We start from the raw sequence: 20545 nt of genomic DNA, 5'->3' as shown, positions 1-20545 counted from the left end.
TGAGACCTACCTGCCCACAGACTGTCTCGCCAGAGTGGTGCATGCTCTGGTTATCTCCTGCTTGGACTACTGCAATGTGCTCTACGTGGGGCTACTTTAGAAGGTGATCCGGAAACTACAACTAATCTAGAATGCAGCAGCTAGACTGGTGACTGGGAGTGGCCGCCAAAACCACATAACACCAGTCCTGAAAGACCTACATTGGCTCCCAGTATGTTTCTGGGCACAATTCAAAGTGTTGGCACTGACCTTTAAAGCCCTAAACAGCTTCAGTCCAATATACCTGAAGGAGCATCTCCACCCTCATCGTTCAACCCGGACACTGAGGTCCAGCGCCAAGGGCCTTCTGGTAGTTCCCTCACTGCGAGACATGAGGTTACAGGGAACCAGGCAGAGGGCCTTCTTGGTAGCAGCGCCTACCCTGTGGAATGCCCTCCCACCAGATGTCAAAGAAATAAACAACTATCTGACTTTTAGTAGACATCTGAAGGCAGCCCTGTTTAGGGAAGCTTTTTAATATTTGATGAATTATTGTGTTTTAATATTTTGCTGAAAGCCGCCCAGGGTGACTGGGGAAACCCAGCCAGATGGGCGGGCTAAAAATAATAAGTTGTTGTTGTTGTTGTTGTTGTTGTTGTTGTTGTTGTTGTTGTTGTTATTGTTATCTTCCCTGCCCAAACAGCCCATTGGGGGGAAAGTGGGTGCAGATGGAGATGTTGAGAAGGTGGTATCAGAAAGAGAGAGAAAGATGGGGGACAGTTTTGTGCTGCCTGGAACACCTGCCTTACCGTATTTTTCCCAGTTCCGTTTGAGATGTCGCATCCTGCAAGACATGCTGAAATATATGCTATGCCGTTTTCTCCGCAAACAGGGTCCCACACCTTAGTGGAGCAGCCACAATGCCGGTTGCAGTCCGCGTACAAGTTTGTTTCCATGTAGGAGACTTGTTCGAGCCTGAAAAATACCCAGAAAGGTGTGCAAAGAGCCTGTGAACAATGAGAAAAATGAATAAACAAACCCAGAGCCCCCTCTTCGAGATGGAGAGCTCTGCGGCCGTCCAGCATAAAAGGAGTTTATTTGTAGATTGTCTGAAGTTGCATACACACCATACATTTAAAGCATGTGGTTTCCCCGCCACCACCCCAAAGAATCCTGGGAAATGGAGTTTACCCTTACAGAGTTACAGTTCCCAGCACCTTTTCACAGACTACAGTTGCCAGGATTCTTTGGGCGAAGTTTATGCAGATAGAATGATGCATAGCATGGGAAAAGGTGGATAGAGAAAGTTTTTTTCTCCCTCTCTCGTAACCCTAGAATTCGGTGACATCCGATGAGGTCAAATGTTGGAAGTTTAAGGACAGATAAAAGAAAGTGCTCTTTCACACATAGCACACACCGTATTTTTCACTCCATAAGACGCACTTTTTTCCTCTTAAAATCTAAGGGGAAATGTCTGTGTGTCTTATGGAGCGAATGTGTGGTCCCTGGGGCTGGGGGGGGGGAGGAAACCCGGACTTCCCCCGCCAGCCCCCCAAAGCTCCCGAGCAGCTCTGGGGTAGCCCGCAAAGCCTCCGCAGGGCAGCGGGGAGCCTTCATCCCGCTGCCCTGGGGAGGCTTCGCACAGCTATCCCTGGCTTTTGCGGGAGGTGGGGGAAGGGACAGAGCGAGGCTCTCTCACTTCCCCCACCTCCTGCAAAAGCCCCCAAGAGCCGCGCTCCCTTTTAAGAGCTGCGCCGAGTGTGTGTGTGGCTCTTGGAGGCTTTTCCCCAAGGAGGGAGAAGGGCAGCCCATCACTGACGGGCTGCCCTTCTCCCTTCTCGGGGAAAAGCCTGCAAGCGCTGCACACACTCAACTCATGAAAGGGAGCACTGAGCAGAGCTTGGGATGCATACAGCCTCTGCTCAGCGCTCCCTTTAAATAATATTTTTTTTCTTGAATTCCTCCCCCCCCCCCCCCAAAAAAAGCAGGTGCGCCTTATGGAGCGAAAAATACGGTAGTTAAACTCTCCCACCAACCTAGATGCCTTTAAAAGAGTATTAGATGAATTCATGGAGGAGACGGCTATCGATGGCTACTGGCAATGATAGATATGCTTATTGCCTCCACAGTCAGAGGCAGCAACATTTCTAGATACCAGTTGCTGGAAGCCACCAGAGGGGAGTGTGCTATTGCTCTCGAATCCTATTTGCAGGCTTCGTACAGCGATCTGGTTGGCCACTGTGAGAACAGATGCTGGCCTAGACGCTGATCTAACAGGCTATTCTTACTTTCTTATGTTTTTTATCCCTGTCATCTCCAAGTAGGGCTGGGAGAGATGCCTGAATCTGAATCATTTCTTTTTTTGATGGAGTTACAAGCTTGGTGGATCAGGGGGATGCTATGGACATAGTGTATCTTGATTTCAGCAAGGCTTTTGACCAAGTCCCCCATGATATTCTTGCAAGGAAGCTGGCGAAATGTGGATTGAATGAGGTAATGGCTTCGGCCCAGTATACCTAAAGGAGCATCTCCACCTCCATCATTCAGCCTGGACACTGAGGCCCAGCTCTGAGAGGCTCTGGCAGGTCCCTCATTGTGAGAAGTGAGGTTACAGGGAACCAGGCAGAGGGCCTTCTCAGTGGTGGCGCCCATCCTGTGGAACACCCTCCCATCAGATATGAAGGAAATAAACAGCTATCTGACTTTTAGAAGACATCTGAAGGCAGCCCTGTTTAGGGAAGTTTTTAATGTTTGATGTTTTATCGTGTTTTTAATATTCTGTTGGGAACAACCCAGAGAGGTGGGGTATAAATAAATTATTATTATTATTATTATTATTTGACAAGTGGCATACCACAGAGTTCTGTCCTTGCCCCATAGTTGTTCAAACTCTTTATAAATGACTTGGATGAAGGAATTTGCAGATGACACCAAATTGAGAGAGGTAGCTAATGTCACAGAAGACAGAATCAGGATCCAAGATGATCTTAACCGATTAGAGTTCTGGGCCCAAACTAACAAAATTAATTTCAACAGGGATGGATGCAAGGTTCTGCCAAAATTCCTGTCTTTATGCAATCTAACCAGCACCACCCAATAGGGTGAAATCAGGCTTAGGTAAAAGCAAGAACATACCCTTCGTAGGACATGGTTAAGCCAGCAACCTTAGCATTCTTGCAGACCATGAAAAAAGCAGAGAAGTAGATGAGATACTCCACTATAGAACTCCAAAAACCAATGTGGGCAGCTTTATAGGTGCTTATCTTGAATTTCTTCATCATGAGGCCACCAAAGAAATAACCAGCACATATAATTGGTAAATTGTAAACACCTAGAGAGAAAACACAAAACAGCAGGTTGAGGTATGGCCTTGTCCACGAGTGTTTTAAGGACAACAAACCTACCTTCAAGGTGTGCCCCCTCCAGTTCATGTGTGCTCATGGTTGTAGGACTCATCAAAGAGGGTATAAGTGTAATATTAAATAAATAAAGTTTATAATCAGCCCTTCATTCAAAATAAACATTTTTTATTATTATTCATTCTCTCTCTCTCTCTCTCTCTCTCTCTCTCTCTCTCACACACACACACACACACACACACACACATACACACACACACACTTTACCTATGAAAAAGATGGCATCTGCTGCAGATATCCCATACTGCTGTTCCATATATTTTGGCATAAATGTAATCATCCCAATCCAAGCGCTGAACTGGATCACAGTGATCAAAAGAAAAAGCATGTAAACTGGATTGTAAGCCAGACTTTTCAGGTAGGGGATGAAATCTAGAAACGAAAGAACCAGAACAGTTAGTCTCAGCTGCATTATTATTATTATTATTATTATTATTATTATTATTGGTACTACTTCTAGTAGTAGTAACATTATTTCACTGCTTTTTACACTGAAGCGTCTCAAAGAAACTTACAAATTAAGGAATAACAAGAGACATTTGAATGTTTTCGTCCGGTGTCTAAAGGCGGACAGTGATGGGGCCAACTGTGCTTGCCTGGGGAGAGAATTTCATAAGCAGTGAGCCACCACCGGAAAGACCCCTCCTCCCATGAGCCACTGTCAGCACCAACCTTGGCAACGGCAAACAGAGAAGGCCCTGTGACAATTATTTTACCCACAATGGAGGACTGGGCTCTTTGAAATACATTTTAGGTTTGTATATGCACGTACCCAGATGCTAGCTCTGTCAAAGCTGTTTACAAAATATGCTGGTGGAATTTTTCTATGGGCAATCTTAATTATGGACATTTATATATTACTGTTATAATGGGATTGTTTTATTGTGCATTTTAATTATGGTGTGTTATTAAAAACATTTTTTAAAAAACATATATAATAAAACTATACAGTGGTACCTCCAGTTGCGAACGGGATCCGTTTCGGAGGTATGGTTGCATCCTGAGGAATTTGCAACCAGAGGACTGCTTCTGTGCATGCAGGCAGCGCAGTTTAGCGCTTCTGCGCAAGCATGCACAGCGAAATCTGGAAAAATACTTCTGGGTTTGCTGCTTTTGCATCCCGAAATTTATGTATCTAGAGGGATACATAAGGGGAGGTACGACAGTACAGTGGTACCACTGGATGTGAACAGGATCCGTTCCGGAGCCCTGTTCACATCCTGAAGTGAACGCAACCTGCGTCCGCATGTCTGCGCATGCACGGGTCACGATTTGCTGCTTCCACGCATGCGTGTGATGTCATTTTGAGCGCATGCGCATGCGCAAGCGGCGAAGCCCGGAAGTAACACACTCCGTTACTTCCAGGTCGCTGCGGAGCGTAACCTGAAAATGTTCAAGCTGAAGCACATTTAACCTGAGGTATGACTGTATTACAAAACATTGGCGGAGAAAGGGGTTTTAAAAAAATCTGTTCACCTTTAGCAATTTCTCGAATTGTTGTGCTGGCATGAGCTGCATTTTCTGCTGGTAGCAAAGTTTTGTTGCCCTTTGTGTTTAACTCGGCACTGTTTTCCTCTCCTTCCTTCGGAAGGGACTTGGGCAGGAAGCAGAAAGGGGTGGCGACGATGAAGCTCACGGCGGCACAGATCAAGACCCCCAGCCACCAGGCCCCGACCCAGCGAGCATCAAGGAGGCTCAAAGTCACATCCTCTGGAGAGAGAGATTAACGGAGAGGACTGTATTAGTAGCACCAAGGTAGCCATCATTCTCAGTGGTAGATTCTCCCCTTCTTGCTTGTTTGATTGCAATAAGCAGGGTCACTTTCGAATGTGAACACGGCTTTTCTGGAAAGAAATAAAAGGATGCCTTTATAAACACTTGTTAAAGGTAAAGGGACCCCTGACCATTAGGTCCAGTCGTGGCCGACTCTGGGGTTGCGGCGCTCATCTCGCTTTATTGGCCAAGGGAGCTGGTGTACAGCTTCCGGGTCATGTGGCCAGCATGACAAAGCTGCTTCTGGCGAACCAGAGCAGCGCACGGAAACGGCGTTTACCTTCCCCCTGGAGCGGTACCTATTTATCTACTTGCACTTTGACATGCTTTAGAACTGCTAGGCTGGCAGGAGCAGGGACCGAGCAACGGGAGCTCACCCCATCACAGGGATTCGAACCGCCGACCTTCTGATTGGCAAGTCCTAGGCTCTGTGGTTTAACCCATAGTGCCAGCTGTCATGGATGCTTTAGCTGAGATTCCTGCATTGCAGGGGGTTGGACTAGATCAGGGGTCAGCAAACTTTTTCAGCAGGGGGCCGGTCCACTGTCCCTCAGACCTTGTGGTGAGCCAGACTATATTTTGACGAAGAAAAATCACCGAATTCCTGTGCCCCACAAATAACCCAGAGATGCACTTTAAATAAAAGGACACATTCTACGCATGTAAAAACACGCTGATTCCCGGACCGTCTGTGGGCCAGATTTAGAAGGCAATTGGGCCGGATCTGGCCTCTAGGCCTTAGTTTGCCTACCCATGGACTATATGATCCTTGAGGTTACATCCAACTCTACAGGTCTATGATTTTTTTTAAGGCAGATGCTACAAGTTTCAAACAGTAGAGGTTAGTCACTGTCCCGGACACACAGGTCTGGATGAAACATCTCAAAGTGGTTTCGCAATATAATAAAAGCAGAAATAATACTACTGCATCTATAAAACCAGTTAAGCCGTTCCATATGTGAAAAAACGAAGAACCATTGCATATGGTTAGAACAATTGCATATATTTTAAAAATTGAAATACATGCATGATGTACCTACAGCTGAACCCTTTGACCTGGGACATTTGGAAACCAGATTCAAGAAACTGGGTTCTGCTGGCTAGTGCTCGGAGCAAAACAGAATGGGGAAGGATGTAAGGATGAGGGGGACATTCACACTTCCCAAACCAATGTGCAAACCAAAATACAGATCACCTTCAAAATCCATCCTTTCCCATATTTTGCGTTGCAATTTGCCCATCGAAAAGCATGTACGTTTTTTTTCTTGCAAAAATGCATACTCCGTTATATATAATGAATTGAAAAGGATGTTCAAAATAATCTTTGTAAAAGAAGAAGAAGAAGAAGCTTTTCTTTTGGGAATTACCGGGACAGAACTACTGTATTTTTCGCCCTATAGGACGCACTTTTTCCCCTCCAAAAATGAAGGGGAAGTGTGTGTGCGTCCTATGGGGCGAATGCAGGCTTTTGCTGAAGCCTGGAGAGCGAGAGGGGTTGGGAGGCTTCCCCTGCACCATCCCCATGCCTGGGGGGGGGGATTTTTTTTTCTTTATTCCCCCCCCCCAAAAAAACCTAGGTGCGTCCTATGGGACGGTGCGCCCTATGGGGCGAAAAATACGGAACCTAAATTGTATAGAAATTTATGTATGCTACTACAGCAGCAAGAATGCTACTCACCCAAAAAAATGGAAAGAAGCTGAAATCCCAGCAAAGGAATAATGGATACAAAAATTTATGTAATATGTAGCAATGGCAAAACTTACCGGAAGAATAAGAAATCAAGATAACAAACTTTTTATAAAAGAATGGACATGGTTTATTGAATCTTTACAGATAAATTGCAAACAGATAAAAACATTGGCAGGATTATTGTAATAACCTGCAGTTTCGTAAGAGTATATATTTAAAGTAGATAATTAAATGAGCAAATTAAATGAATTTGGATATGCAGAAAATATTTAAAAAATAAATTTAAGGAACCGCAGAAAGGTTGGCAGAAGTCAAACTTTGAAATGTTAAAATGATTGTAAAATGAAATTTGAAAAGTATAAATAAAAACTTTTATAAAAAAATGCATACTCCAGGCAAAATTGCACCAGCAATGCATATCTTTGGATAAATGTCCACAAATTTTCAGGCAACTTAAAAAAATAAAAAATAAAAAATTTGCAACTGTGTCTAGAATGGGGTGAATCAAACTTCCTAAACATGAGAATCTGAAATTGACAGATTTGTCCCTCCTGAACTGAATGCCGTCCACGTATCCCACCCCTAAGAAGCGTGAAACAGGAGTAGCCCTCATGGGTTTTGACCATTTCCATTGCATTACCTGGGTCTACAAAACCAACATCCACATACAGCTTGGCACAATAGGAGCCTATCAGTAGACCAAACAGAGGGCCCAAGACAGTTGCTATCTGCAGGCAGCCTAGCAGCAGAGGGAGAGGCAGAAGAATATAAAAAAACAAGTTATTGTCATATTTCACACAGCTTCTTGTCCAACATTTGTTTGGCTTCCTGTCCTCAACCTCTGAAGGACTGGTTTTTAGAATAGCAATGCAGGATCTCACCAGCACTGAAACATAAAATAGACCTCCATGCACCATCATCATCTGTATTAAAAGTGAACTCATTATCCTTACATAGTCAAAAAAACAAAACAAAAGCACAAAATGGAGGCAACTGCAGGCTTGGAGGAACCCAAAGGTTAGAAGTGCAAAAGCAATCTTAAGGGGGGAACCCAAAAGTTTGTCTGTGTTATGTACTGAGTTGAATAGGATCCAAAATGCAGCAGTCTGAACAATAGGATTGTCTAGAACAATAGGATTCAGAATGAAGCAGTCTGATTGGCCCTAGAACAATAGGATTCAGAATGCAGCAGTCTGATTGGTCCTAGAACAATAGGATTCAGAATGCAGCAGTCTGATTGGTCCTAGAACAATAGGAACCAGAATGCAGCAGTCTGATTGGTCCACAGGAGCCACCCAATCCAGCTCCAGGTGGAAGTGAATCCGCAACCTGATTGGCCTACAGGTGAATGCCGGAATTAGCCAATCACGTGGGGCCCATTGTGTAAATAATGTATATAAAGCAGACATTCTGGGCGAACTTCCATTCCTCCTCACCACTATGAGCTGAATAAAGAGCATGAAATCCACTCTTGATTCCAAGTATATTTCAGTCTGGAACCAGAACAGCTCAACGTGCACAGAATGCTGGCTGGCTACTGGGAGATGGAAGCAACACACTGAAATCTGTAGTATACACTATCTGCTGGAAAGCAGCATCCATGGCTCCAACATTTATGTATTCTTTATTCATTTATCTATTGCCCTCTGTTCACCTTAAGGTCCCAGTGCAAATTACACCATGAAAACACAATTTACACCCATAAAAATGAGGTAGGTCATGGCAATATATACCTCAAGCATTAAAAGCCAGGGTAAAGAGGTATATCTTCACCTGCTCCAAATGATCAACTTCCACTGAGTGGGATTTGCCTTCTGAATAAATATGCAGAGGACTGCACCATGAGCATCCCCCAAAATGTACTTTTTCTAAGGCATTTGTAGTCTCCCTTTTGATCCAAAGCCAGGATGACTCTATGGAAGAAACCAATCCACACCATAAAGCTCTTTAATGCCACTTTAAGCGGCCATAGGTAAAGGTAAAGGGACCCCTGACCCTTAGGTCCAGTTGTGACCGACTCTGGGGTTGCGGCGCTCATCTTTATTGGCCGAGGGAGCCAGCATAGAGCTTCCGGGTCATATGGCGAACCAGAGCAGCGCACGGAAACGCCATTTACCTTCCCGCCGGAGCGGTACCTATTTATCTACTTGCACTTTGATGTGCTTTCGAACTGCTAGGTTGGCAGGAGCAGGGACCGAGCAAGGGGAGCTCACTCTGTCGCGGGGATTCGAGCAGCCGACCTTCTGATCGGCAAGTCCTAGACTCTGTGGTTTAACCCACAGCGCCACCTGCGTCCCTTAAGCTTCACCAAAATAATTCTGGGAACTGTAGGGTGCTGAGAGTTGTCAGGCAACCCCTGTTCTCCTCACAGAGCTACGGTTCCCAGAGATCCCTTGGAATAGGGATTGATTCAACTCCTCTCTAAACACTTATGAGAGGAATAGGGGTCTCCTAACAACACTCAGCATCCTTGACAAATCACAGCTCCCAGAATTCTTTGGGGGAAGCTATGGTTGCTTAAAGCATCATCTTTATGCTTAAAATGTATGCTGTGCATGTGGTCCAAGTGTATATAAGAGCTTGGTTTGATTTTTAAATCCAACACACAATACTGAGGAGGGGCCTTTTTCAGGTTTACCGATGTAGAAAGGAGAGTTTTCTGTCCTTGCGAAATCCTCCACATACGAAATCCCCAAAGGAGCGATGGGAGTTTCACCAACTCCCCGGATGATGTTTCCCACCAGCACAAAAACCCACATCAAGGATCCGGCCTGTTTTCGACATTCTGGGCATAAAAGAAAGAAAGGAAAATCTCCATGGAGGATTTTTGCCGGTAATGAAATACTTTAATGCTCCCCATTCAGCCGTAACCAGATGCCCCTGGCAAGATGACTCGTTCCTGTCCCTGAATTCAGAAGTTAAATCAGCTGATTGAGCGGCATATTGTTTTACTTCCCCCATTCCCTTTTGTGCTAGGGCAGAAGCAGAGAACTTGTGGCCTCCCAGAATGTTGCTGGGCTTCCAACATCCCTTGCCTGTATACCTGAAGGAGCGTCTCCACCCCCATCGTTCAGCCTGGACACTGAGATCCAGCGCCAAGGGCCTTCTGGCGGTTCCCTCATTGCGAGAAGCAAAGCTACAGGGAACCAGGCAGAGGGCCTTCTTGGTAGTTGCTCCCACCCTGTGCAATGCCCTCCCAACAGATGTAAAGGCAATAAGCAGCTATCTTATTTTTAAAAGACATCTGAAGGCAGCCTTGTTTAGGGAAGTTTTTAATATTTAATGCTGTATTGTTTTTAAACACTCGATTGGGAGCTGCCCAGAGCGGCTGGGGAAACTCAGCCAGATGGGCGGGGTATAAATAAATAATAATAATTATTATAATTATTATAATTATTAATAATATTATTACTATTATTATTATTGCCAGTGACCATGCTGACTGTGGCTGGTGGCATTTGGAGTGCAGGGGCATCCTGAAACCACAGTTTATCCATCTCTCTCCTAAGGAGGTCACTGCCAATCTGGCTTCCATTGGCTTAGTGTACCCTCCAACATTTCTCCAATGAAAATAGGTAAAAGGTAAAGGTACCCCTGCCCGTACGGGCCAGTCTTGACAGACTCTAGGGTTGTGCGCTCATCTCACTCTATAGGCTGGCAGCCAGCGCTGTCCGCAGACACTTCCGGGTCACGTGGCCAGCATGACAAGCTGCATCTGGCGAGCCAGCGCAGCACACGGAATGCCGTTTACCTTCCCGCTGGTAAGCGGTCCCTATTTATCTATTTGCACCCGGGGGTGCTTTTGAACTGCTAGGTTGGCAGGCGCTGGGAATGAGCAACAGGAGAGCACCCCGCCGCGGGGATTCGAACCGCCGACCATGCGATCAGCAAGTCCTAGGCGCTGAGGTTTTACCCACAGCGCCACCCGCATCCCTCCAATGAAAATAGGGATGTTCTATTCCAGGATTTTATATGTGTGCATACACACACACAACCATCTGCCTGCGTTGCCCTCAGGCACTCTGAGTGGCTTCCAACATATATAAAAACATAACAAAGCTTTAAACATTTAATTTTTTAAAAAAACTCCCTTCAGATATCTTCTAAAGGTTGTATAATTATTTATCTTGCATAACTCCATACCCCCCAACATTTCTCCGATGAAAATAGGGACATTCTAAGGAAAACCTGCACGTTCCAGGTTGAAATCAGAAAATAGGATGGCTTCTGTAAAGCCAGGACTGTCCCTGAAAAATAAGACACTTGGAGTGTCTGAGTTATTTTATGGGGTTAAATCTTCAGGCAGCAAAATAACCTGAACCCTGCAGTGGAGCCGTTGAATCACACACAAAGAAAATATACGTGCTGGTGCTGTGGCACTGTCTGTCCCCACACCCATTCCAACTCTCAGCCACCAGTCACACAGGAAGATAGGTGAGAAATATGATTCAGTTCTCATTTAAAGTCAACCTAACCAAATTCGCATTTTCTGAAACAATAGACTGAATTTTGCAGGGCAGTTTTCCAGCCAAGTGATATGTTCAAAAATGCATTTACTGTGGTAAAGTGTGCGTGTCAGTGACTATAACATACAACGATGCATTATTTTAGGGGAAATGGCTTGCCCAAAATGTATACATTAGGCAAAATTGTGCACAAACGTGTATGTATAGCAGGAGAAATTAGCACAAAAATGCTGGATTCTCATGAGGACTTTTTTTTTTTAATTAAAAAATGCAAATGGATGTAGAAATGTGGAAATCTCAGCTGAAGACTGGAAAAGGCTGGAGAAAACAAGAGAAACCCAAAATGGCAGATTTGGCCATCCCTAGACACAGGTAGAGTAGGCCTCAAAAACACTACAAAAGCTGGCATCTACAAAGGTAATACAGTAGAAAGAAAGACTGTGAAAAATGAATCTAGGAAGGAACCTCACCTTCCGAGGGTTCTTCGGTCGCCATGGAAAACTGGCTATGATTTGCAAGGCAAACAGCTATGGTTGAAGAATTTTCAGATACAGAAAGAGAGTTTTCATAGCGGTACCTGTGGAGTCAGAATAAAATGTACACATGAAATGAGTGTGGCTCAGTTGCAGACCATTTGCTTTGCATGCAGAAGGCCCCAGGTTCATTCCCTGGTGTCTCCAGGTCTTGTAGGTAGAGAATCTCTGTCTCAGACCCTGGAGAGTTCATGCCAGTCATGAATAGATAATACTGAGCTAAACAGATCAATGTTCTGATGGGGTATACGGTAGCTTCCAATGTTCTTGTGGCTACACATTACCGAAACAGATCAGTAGTTATGGGTGATGAGAGTAGCATCCTTATATACAGATTTACTCAGTACTTTTTTCTGGGGGGACGCGGGGGGGGACGCATACCCCTAAACATTTTGTGAATCTTTGTACTTTTGTCCATTTACTGTATTTATTTTCCCCGATTTGAACTATAAAATGGTGGTTTTCTTGAGTCAAAATGAGAGGACCCCTAAACATTTTTTAAGGGGGAAAAAAAAGCACTGGATTTACTGATCAGCAATGCTCAGGTGCCCATCTTCCAGAAAACCTATCTGGTAAAACCAGCCCTGCATTTAGGATGGCATGGGCAGTTCCCCCCCCAATAGGGTGCCGAATCAAGGGGGTGCAAAACTGAGAAGATCCATAACTGAGAAGATCCCTTTGGATGATTGGCTGGAATGATCTGTTGGTAGTTCCACATGCTTTTGCATCAGCCTTCAAAAACCACCTGTGTAACTCCCTGAATTATGTGCAAACATTCCATATACCGTATTGGCCCAAATATAAGATGCACCCACAAATAAGCTGCAACTTTAAAATTCAAGATTTAATTGTGGGTGTGGCCCGCCTCCCGGCACTACTGCCCTGAATGGGGGGCGGCTGGCGCCTCGCTCCCCAAGCCAGCGCCAGCGCTTGGTTCTGAACATGCTGTGAGCCTGCTTCCTGGCACTACCTCCCCAAACTGCCCCGTCCCCTGTTCAGGGCGGTAGGGCCGGAAGGTGTGCGTGTAGAGCTCGGTTCCAAATATAAGCCGCACTTTAATTTTTCACAGTTGGAATTGGGGGGGGGGGGGAGAGACGTGCGGCTTATATTCAGGCCAATACGGTATTTTCTCTTGTGATGTGCTGTGTTCTGGGACATTGTTCATTTTCTCTGCTTCCATGATCAAACTGCTTCTGTGCTGCCAATGCAGCAAAAACAACATGGGAGGCAGCAGTGGTGAGTTACCATTCTCTGCAACCACAGCAGGTGCTGTGATTCTGCAGCTGTTTGCCTTCAACTTGGGGAGCGCAATCCATTGCTCTCAAGAGAGACGGATACCAACAAGCATACAACCTCCCCCCCAAAAAACTCGTATTAAAGATACCTTTCTAATAACATCTGCAAATGTATTTCTTAAATGTTTACACTGATTTTATACAAATACATACAACTCTCCCACCATAAAAACACTGATATTACAATTAAAATCTTATTAATCAGAGGCCCCTTACTAACTGTTTCTGCAGATTTATTTCTTAATTCTTCCCCTTTAATTTGATGTTCAGGTGTGCATGGGATGAATGGGGTGGGGTTGCATATTCCGTGTTATTTCAAGGAGAAGAGCCCAAGGTTCCAACAGGAGCAGATAGAAGTATGAGTAATGGGATTTACCTTCCCATCAAGAAATGAGGTAGCGCTATCAGAAAACATCCGAAACCCATAACTATGCAACCAATGGCGATCATGCGTGGTCTGTGGAGTTTTGATCCCAAGTAGCTCACAAAGGGTATTACCAGCAAGTTGCCTGTGGAAATAGAGAACATAGACTATCAGCCGTCCAAAGTTATTCACTCTTCAGTCCCATGAGTATCTGTGATGGCCTGGGATTCCGATTCAGAGGATGAACCAGAGGAATCCCAGCCTGCACAGGAGTCCCCGCCTCCAGGGCCGGCTGAACTGGGGCAAGGCCTAGATGCTGAAGAGCCTGCACCTGTGGCAGAGCACCAGGAGCTGGCCCCAGGTGAAACCCTTCAGGCCCCAGAGGGGCTTGAGGACTCAGTGGCTACAGGTGAGCCTCCTCCAGGGCCCAGTAACCCTTCGGCCTCTCCTGATCTGCAGAGGCTTAGGGCAGAGAGGCGAAGGGAACTGGTTGCTCCCAGGAGGAGTGCTCGCCTTAAGGCCAGAGGAGGCGGGGCTCCTGGGGGCCGGGACCGCCCCTGGCCTTAGAAGAGGATAAAAGCCCAGTCAGCCCAGTCCCAGGTTGCGGGAGCAACGTCGTTGTTGGCTTTGGACCTTCCTGTGTTCTTGATCCCTGCTTGGCCTCCTGTTCCTGACCATCCGGTGCTCCTGTTCCCTGCTCGGCCTCCTGTTCCTGACCATCCGGTGTTCCTGTACCCTGCTCGGCCTCCTGTTCCAGCGTTCCTGTTCCCTGCCCGGCTCTCCGCCTCGGACCTCGCCCCTCTTCGTGTGGACTCAGACTACGCTCAAGGTACCTTTCCCCCGGGTCCAGCACAGTTTGCTCCCGCCACACCCGCACTCCCCCTTCGTTGGGGTGCGTTCGGGAAGAGCCAGAGGCCATGGCTGACCAGGTGGCTGCGCTGGTGGCTTTGGCCCAGAAGAACCAGGCCTTGACTCACACCGTGCAGCAGCTCAGCGACGCGGTTACGGCACTTCAGCAGCGCTTGGAAGCCCTACCGGCTCCTGGGGCCGACGCCCCGGCTCCTGGCAAGTACCCAGTGGCTTTGCCCGAGAAATTTGATGGAGCCCCGGCCAGCTTTCCCATGTTCCTCGCCCAAGCCAAGCTGTATATTCAGGGGCGAGCCCGGAACTTCCCTGACGACCGCACCAAGGTGCACTTTTTGATTAGTTTGTTAAAGGACCAGGCGGCCAAGTGGGCGTTGCCGCTACTCAGGCAAGACTCCCCCTTGCTGGCAGACTATACGGGGTTTTGCAATCTTTTGGAGGCCGCATTCGGCAACCCCCAGAAAGGGAGTCAAGCCAACCGGGCGATTCGGCAGTTGAAACAGGGCGAGTCCACGGTGGCCGCATATACCACGGAGTTTCGGCTGTTGGCACAGGACTTGACCTGGAACGACTCGGCATTGCGGGACCAGTATCTCGAAGGGCTTTCGGACGAGATACTGGACCAGCTGGCCACAATGGAACGCCCCACCACGCTAGACACTCTCATTCAACGGAGTCTACAGATAGACGACCGGCTGGAGGATCGTCGCCAGGCCCGGGGCCGACGACACCTCCAGTTCTCGGCACCAGTTTCTTCCGGCAGCCCCACGGTCACAACTGAGTTATCGGAGGAGCCTATGCAGCTCGGGGCAGTGCGGCCACGCCTTTCCCCCGCAGAGAAGGTGCGGCGTCGGGAGGGGAATCTATGTCTCTACTGTGGCGGAAGTGGACACTACGTTCGGTCCTGCCCTGAGAAACGCCAGCCGCAGGGAAACCGCCAACCCCCAGTAGCTGATGGCCCTAGCTACCGGGGGTCCCAAACAGCGCAGAATGGGCCCGCACCAATGGACTTGCAACATCTTATGGTTCCGGTACGTTTATACCCTCCAGGTGGGCCCTGGATTCTTACCCATGCTTTGGTGGATTCAGGAGCAACCCGTTCTTATATGGACGCTGCTTTTGCTGCCCATCATCAGGTGCCACTTCGGAACAAGCCAGAACCGGTCCAGGTGGAAGCAATTGACGGACGGCTTCTACGTTCAGGAGCCGTTACTCAGGAGACCCAGCCCCTGGTCCTGTGTCTCCAGCAGCACCGGGAGTTGCGAACTTTGGACATTGCCTCTATGCCCCGGTTCCCCCTCGTGCTCGGGATGGACTGGCTGGAAGCTCACAACGTTCAGATTGACTGGGTCAAACGGACTGTGCACTTCCCAGACCCATGTTCCCATGCTCAATCCGAGACGCTGGCGGCCGCGCCCACGGAGGAGGCAACACCCACGCTCCCAGCCGTGTACCAGGACTACCAGGACGTGTTCGAGGAACGGGGGGCAGACCAGCTGCCGCCGCATCGGCCTTTTGACTGCGGCATAGACCTCCAGCCCGGAGCGCCCTTACCAGTGAGTCGCTTATATTCTCTAACAGAGCCAGAGCGCGAGGCTTTGCAGGACTTCTTGCGCAAGAACCTGGAGCGTGGGTTCATTAGGCCTTCCACCTCGCCTACCGCGGCACCAGTGCTCTTTGTTAAGAAGAAATGTGGGGAACTTCGCCCTTGCCATGATTACCGAGCCCTGAACTAAATTACCATCCCAGACCGGCACCCCTTGCCCCTTATCTCGGAGTTGCTGGAGCGGGTGCAAGGGGCACAGGTGTTCACCAAGCTGGACCTCCGGGGGGCCTACAACTTGATTCGGATCCGAGCCGGGGATGAGTGGAAGACAGCATTTGGGACCCGGTACGGGCAGTTCGAATACTTGGTTATGCCTTTCGGTTTGTGCAACGCGCCTGCTGTGTTCCAACGCTACATCAACCACGTGTTCCAGGACTTGTTAGACAAGTACGTGGTGGTGTACTTGGATGACATACTGGTTTACTCCCGTGACCCGGCTCGCCATGAGGGACATGTCCGGACCGTGCTGCAGCGCTTGCGTGAGCACCGTTTGTACGCAAAGCTCAGCAAGTGCGAGTTCCATCAGCGGACTGTGGACTTCCTTGGACACCGGCTCTCTCCAGATGGGGTGCAGATGGACCCTGGGAAGGTGGCAGCGGTTCGAGAATGGGCGGCACCCTGGAACCGCAAGGACCTACAGCGTTTCCTGGGGTTCGCCAACTACTACCGGACCTTCATCGCAGATTATGCTCATCGCACCACCCCGTTGACCCGGCTACTGCGCCCAAAGACGCCGTTTTCCTGGGACAAGGAGGCAGAGGAGGCGTTTCAGGGGTTGAAGGCCTGTTTCCAGAGGGCGCCAATCTTACAACATCCTGACCCCTCTCGACCCTTTGTGGTGGAGACCGACGCCTCCAGTACGGCTCTCGGTGCCGTCTTGTCTCAACAGAATGGACCTGAAGCGCCACTCTTACCCTGTGCCTTCTATTCCCGCCAGCTCCTACCAGCGGAGCGTAACTATACTGTGTGGGAGCGGGAACTACTGGCCATCAAGGTGGCCTTTGAGGTCTGGCGCCACCATCTTGAGGGGGCACGACATCCGGTGGAGGTGAGAACCGACCACCGGAACCTGGAGTACCTCCAGACCACCCGCAAGCTGAACCAAAGACAGATCCGGTGGGCGTTGTTCTTTTCCCGGTTCCAGTTCCGGATCCGCTACATCCCTAGCTCTCAGAACCAGAAGGCGGATGCCCTGTCCCGGAAACCTGAAGACAACTCAGACACGGTACAGCAAGCAGAACCCACCACGATCCTACCTCCAGCTGCATTCCTGGCCACCCAGGAGGCGGAGCCACTGCAGGCTCGGGTGCGGAAACAGCAGCGGGTCGACGCTTGGGCCCAGGAACGACTCCAGGAGCTGGCTGAAGGGTCCAGCCCACAGTATCCGGGGCTGGTCCTGCATCAGGGCCTTCTGCTGCACCACGGTCGTCTGTACATCCCGCCAGGGCCACTGCGGCTGGAGGTTCTCCGGATGGCCCATGATGCCCCAGCAGCGGGGCACTTTGGACGGTATCGGACCACCCATCTGGTCAGTCGTGAGTTTTGGTGGCCCCGCCTGAAGGCTGACGTGGCTCGATACGTTGCTGGTTGTGATGTCTGCCGGCGCGCCAAGGGCCCTACCGGGCGACCCCCCGGCCTACTTCAGCCATTGCCAGTTCCACCGCGCCCTTGGCACACGGTTTCGTTGGACTTTGTAGTGGACTTACCCCCGTCTCGTGGTTGTACCTGCCTCCTAGTTTTCTCCGACCATTTCACCAAGATGGTGCACTGCGCCCCCTGCCCATCTGTACCCACAGCCAAGGAAACCGCTCAGCTGTACCTTCAGCATGTCTTCCGCCTGCATGGCCTACCAGAGCGCGTGGTGTCCGACCGGGGCGTTCAGTTCACATCCCGGTTCTGGCGAGCATTACACCAGACCCTCGGGACAGAGGTCTGCCTCTCGTCAGCCTACCACCCACAGACCGATGGCCAGACGGAACGGGCGAACGCGGTGCTGGAGCAGTACCTCCGGTGTTACTGCAGCTACCAGCAGGATGACTGGGTCGACCACCTGGCATTGGCGGAGTTCGCCTACAACAACGCGGTGAATGCGTCCACCCAGCAGACCCCGTTCCAGGCCAGTTACGGTTATCATCCACGTCTGTTTCCAGATGTGCTGCCGGCATCCGCGGTCCCGGCGGTGACGGAGTGGCTTCAAGAGCTCCAGTCCCAGCAACAGCTTTTGGTGGAGCAACTGCACCAGGCCAAGGAAGCGTACAAAGCCCAGGCCGACCGCCACCGCCAGGTGGGGCCGGAACTTCGCGTCGGTGACCTGGTTTGGCTCTCCACTCGCCACCTCCACCCTTCTCGACCTTCGCGGAAGTTGGACGCCCGATTCACCGGCCCGTTCCCTATCGTGGACCAAGTCTCTCCTGTGGCATTCCGTCTCCGGTTACCCGCAACCCTGAAGGTTCACCCGGTCTTCCACAGGTCCCTTCTGAGTCCAGTGGCCCCACCCGACGAGTTCCACCCGAACCGTCCCCGACCGCAGCCAGTGTTGGTTCAGGGAGAACCTGAGTACGAGGTGGAACGCATCCTGGACTCCCGATACCGCAGGGGAAAGCTGCAGTATCTCATTGACTGGAAGAGGTACGGACCGGAGGACCGTTCCTGGGAACCAGCGGCCAACGTCCACGCACCTGCCTGCCTCCGAGAGTTCCATGCGACGTACCCCGGCAAGCCGGGTCCGGACCCTCGGTTGAGGGGGGGGCCTGGGAGGGGGGATGGTGTGATGGCCTGGGATTCCGATTCAGAGGATGAACCAGAGGAATCCCAGCCTGCACAGGAGTCCCCGCCTCCAGGGCCGGCTGAACTGGGGCAAGGCCTAGATGCTGAAGAGCCTGCACCTGTGGCAGAGCACCAGGAGCTGGCCCCAGGTGAAACCCTTCAGGCCCCAGAGGGGCTTGAGGACTCAGTGGCTACAGGTGAGCCTCCTCCAGGGCCCAGTAACCCTTCGGCCTCTCCTGATCTGCAGAGGCTTAGGGCAGAGAGGCGAAGGGAACTGGTTGCTCCCAGGAGGAGTGCTCGCCTTAAGGCCAGAGGAGGCGGGGCTCCTGGGGGCCGGGACCGCCCCTGGCCTTAGAAGAGGATAAAAGCCCAGTCAGCCCAGTCCCAGGTTGCGGGAGCAACGTCGTTGTTGGCTTTGGACCTTCCTGTGTTCTTGATCCCTGCTTGGCCTCCTGTTCCTGACCATCCGGTGCTCCTGTTCCCTGCTCGGCCTCCTGTTCCAGCGTTCCTGTTCCCCGCCCGGCTCTCCGCCTCGGACCTCGCCCCTCTTCGTGTGGACTCAGACTACGCTCAAGGTACCTTTCCCCCGGGTCCAGCACAGTATCAGTAGGAGAGTTAGGCAAAGGCAGTCCAAGCTATTTGGCTGCCCTAAACACCTCATTCAATCCCCCCCCCCTTGAAGTTGCCTCCACAATCTTGTTGGGTCCAGGATGGGGATTCTGTTTCTTGTGTGCAAGCAGGAACTGACTGCAAGTGCACTTTCCCCTCCTGCAGTTTCCAGCTATTCATGCAGAAGCATGCTGCCTTTGACTGTGGATGAAGAACATAGCAATCGTGGCTACTAGCCATTGAATAAGCTAATAGTGTTCTCCTAATAAGGTCAAAACAAAACAAATTCCTTCCAGTAGCACCTTAAAGACCAACTAAGTCAGTTCTTGGTATGAGCTTTCGTGTGCATGCACACTTCTTCAGATACACTGAAACAGAAGTTTCCAGACCCTTCTATATAGTGAGAAGGTGGGGAGGGGTATTACTCAGAAGGGTGGTGGGAATGGGTGATTGGCAGATAGCTGTGATGAGCCTGTTGACGACTCTTAACGACTGCAATAGGTCTTACAGGAAAAAGCAAGGGGTGAAAAGGTGAAAAATGGCTTTGTCATGTATAATGAGATAAGAATCCAAGGTCTTTGTTCAGACCAGGTTTCTCCATGGTTTTAAGTTTGGTGATAAGTTGTAATTCAGCAGCTTCTCTTTCCAGTCTATTTCTGAAATTCCTTTGTAGTAAAACAGCTACTTTGAGATCTTGTATAGAATGTCCTGGGAGATTGAAGTGTTCTCCTACTGGTTTCTCTGTCTTGTGATTCCTGATGTCCGATTTATGTCCGTTTATTCTTTGGCGTAAGGTCTGGCCTGTTTGTCCAATATAGAGAGCTGAAGGACACTGTTGGCATTTTATGGCATACACAATGTTAGACGATGAGCAATTAAATAGTGTGTTATAACACCTCCTAATAAGGTGTTATTCTCACACTTTGTAACAATTTGGTGACAACCTGTCTGGCTCTCGGAGAGAGTGTTTTGAGCTACCAATTACTCTGGATCAATTCGGGTCAATCCAGCCTGCTCCAGAACAATCCAGACTTTCTTCAACCTGATCTGGATTCATCCCAAATTGTCTCAATTCAGTTCAAGGTTGGACTTTTCTGAGTGGCACCATCCTAGCATGTAGCTCACTAAAGCTTTCATTTCTTTTCTAGAACAGTAGCTCTATTGGTCTGTTGTACTAATCT

The 20545-nt window shown here is 49.3% G+C and overlaps 2 protein-coding genes across 6 annotated transcripts in view; one reads left to right on the top strand and one right to left on the bottom strand.

Annotated features, from left to right (window-relative positions):
• SLCO1A2 (solute carrier organic anion transporter family member 1A2) overlaps positions 1-20545 on the bottom strand; it is a 43089-nt gene that overhangs the window by 6208 nt on the left and 16336 nt on the right. For 4 of the 5 annotated variants that reach the window (XM_081879848.1, XM_081879847.1, XM_081879846.1 and 1 more), the window contains 8 exons: positions 13532-13664; positions 11798-11904; positions 9500-9646; positions 7502-7600; positions 4875-5108; positions 3606-3770; positions 3115-3310; positions 789-954 (listed from right to left, as the gene is read on the bottom strand). In XM_081879848.1, coding sequence (XP_081735974.1) covers positions 789-954; positions 3115-3310; positions 3606-3770; positions 4875-5108; positions 7502-7600; positions 9500-9646; positions 11798-11904; positions 13532-13664 — 1247 coding nt within the window. Of the gene's footprint in view, positions 1-788; positions 955-3114; positions 3311-3605; positions 3771-4874; positions 5109-7501; positions 7601-9499; positions 9647-11797; positions 11905-13531; positions 13665-20308; position 20545 lie in introns of those variants that run through there. The other variant, XM_081879849.1, reaches the window with a different exon arrangement.
• The window catches only part of IAPP (islet amyloid polypeptide), a 48168-nt gene continuing 37297 nt past the window's right edge, over positions 9675-20545 (top strand). Inside the window, exon 1 of the mRNA XM_081880260.1 lies at positions 9675-9694. The gene's annotated coding sequence lies outside the window, so the exon portion shown is untranslated. The remainder of the gene's footprint in view (positions 9695-20545) is intronic.

This window comes from Podarcis erhardii (assembly GCF_964252035.2).
Source record: "Podarcis erhardii genome assembly, chromosome: 10".
NCBI classification, from domain to species: Eukaryota; Metazoa; Chordata; class Lepidosauria; order Squamata; family Lacertidae; genus Podarcis; species Podarcis erhardii.
Note: the sequence above shows the minus strand (reverse complement) of the source record. Positions and strands in the feature narration are given on the sequence as shown.